Consider the following 1,833-nt stretch of genomic DNA (forward strand, 5'->3'; position numbering starts at 1 on the left):
CCCCCCGCCACGTCACGGCCACCTGTGACCAAGGCCACCGCCCCGCCGAGGCGCCCCGCCGAGCTCATGGCGGCACCGGAAGTGACCAGCGAGGGCCGGTGAGGAGGGCACCACGCGCTGCCGCTCTACACCCGCTCTATGGTAAAATTCCTCCAAGCATCCTCTTTTTTTGGTATTTTTCTCCCAACCTTTTCCCTGGATTTGGGTGCCACCCAGATTCCTGGGTGTCCCCACCCCCGTGGGCCCTGCACACCCCTCAGGACCCCTTTGGCTCATCTCAGCGTTTAGTCTTTTAATTAATCAAAGCCACAATCTGCTACAGTCGTTAAAAAAACCCACAAATCATCACCCCAAAATCCACCCGGTAACAGGGACCCGGACACCTGGGTGTCCCCCCATGTCACCCCCCCTTGGTCCCCACCGCCGAAGTTGTGTCCCCCCACCCAAATCAGAGAGCCACAGGACCCCCCCCACTTTGGTCCAGAGAGCTGGGGGGGTCAACACAGCTCCCCCTCTCCCCAGAGGAACAAGCCCCCAAAATGGGGCACACATGGGGCTGGAAACCCCCCCCCCCCCAAAAAAAAACCCCCAAACCCATCCTCGAGGGTTCCCTACTCATAGTGGGCGATGGCTACCATCATGGCAACTCCGGCCAGTAGCCCCAGGACCTGGAGGAGGGACTGGAAGGGCCCGGCGTCCCGCAGCAGTTCGGGGATGACGGAGACGGTGCCCACGTAGATGAAGCCACCGGCGGTGAAGGGCAGGACCCCCAACATGGCCGCCTCGCCCGCTCGCTCGGCCAGCAACGAGCAGGCTGCCCCGGCCACCGCTCCCAGCGCCGTCACCAGCTGCAGACGCATGGCCTGGGGACGAGGACACCGGATGGTGGCACCTCCTCCAGGGCAGAGTCGGGTAGAGACGGGGGTTCCTAAGGACACTGGGAGAGCTGGGGGGACTGGGGACACTGCTGGGCAGAGATGGTGCTCCCTGGACACTGGGGACACTGGGGGTACTGGGGGAACTGGGACACTGCTGGGCAGACATGGGGCTCCCTAAGGAGACCGTGGGGACTGGGGGAACTGGGACACTGCTGGGCGGACATGGGGCTCCCTAAGGACACTGGGGGGACTGGGGACACTGGGGACACTGCTGGGCAGACATGGGGCTCCCTAAGGACACTGGGGGCACTGGGACACTGCTGGGCAGAGACAGGGCTCCCTGGACACTGGGGACACAGGGGGTACTGGGGACACCAGAGGTACTGGGAGGACTGGACCACTGGGGCCACTGGTAGCACTGGAGGTACTGTGGTCACTGCAGCCACCGTGAACACTTTGGGGCACCGCTGGCACCAGGGGCACCGCGGTTACTGGTGCTACTGGGGACACCGTGGTCACTGGGGGTCCTGGGGCCACTGGGGAGTACTGGGAACCCCGGTGACGCCGCTGCCACCGCGTCCCCTTCCTCACCTTGCGCTTGCTGCAGCCTGACTGGACGAGGATGGCGAAGTCGCCCACCTCGTGGGGCAGCTCGTGCAGCAGGACCGTCACCGCCGTCACCATCCCCAACCCCGTCCCCGCCAGGAAGGAGGCGCCGATGGCCAGCCCGTCGGTGAAGTTGTGTGCCACGTCGGCCGCCAAGTTCAGGTACCCCGACCCCTCCATGGCTGCGGGGACAGTGGAGGGGGGGGGTGACAATGGGGACATCGGCACCCTGTGACAGTCCCTGCCACCCCCCACAATGTCCCCCATCCCCCCGGTGTCCCAGGGTCCCTTCCAGTCCTTGTCCCCATGGGGTCCCTCTACCCCATCAGGGTCTCAGTTGCCCCCCCCC

General features: G+C 65.2%; 1 protein-coding gene across 1 annotated transcript in view; it reads right to left on the bottom strand.

The window, feature by feature from the left end:
- Positions 1-576: 576 nt before the first annotated feature.
- Positions 577-1,833, bottom strand: part of SLC39A7 (solute carrier family 39 (zinc transporter), member 7) — a 2,603-nt gene continuing 1,346 nt past the window's right edge. Inside the window, exons 5-6 of the mRNA XM_010569921.1 lie at positions 1,470-1,666; positions 577-863 (exon numbers count right to left, since the gene is read on the bottom strand). Coding sequence (XP_010568223.1) covers positions 612-863; positions 1,470-1,666 — 449 coding nt within the window. The 3' untranslated portion in view covers positions 577-611. The remainder of the gene's footprint in view (positions 864-1,469; positions 1,667-1,833) is intronic.

Source organism: Haliaeetus leucocephalus, unplaced genomic scaffold (assembly GCF_000737465.1).
Source record: "Haliaeetus leucocephalus isolate CR32 unplaced genomic scaffold, Haliaeetus_leucocephalus-4.0 Scaffold282, whole genome shotgun sequence".
NCBI lineage: Eukaryota > Metazoa > Chordata > Aves > Accipitriformes > Accipitridae > Haliaeetus > Haliaeetus leucocephalus.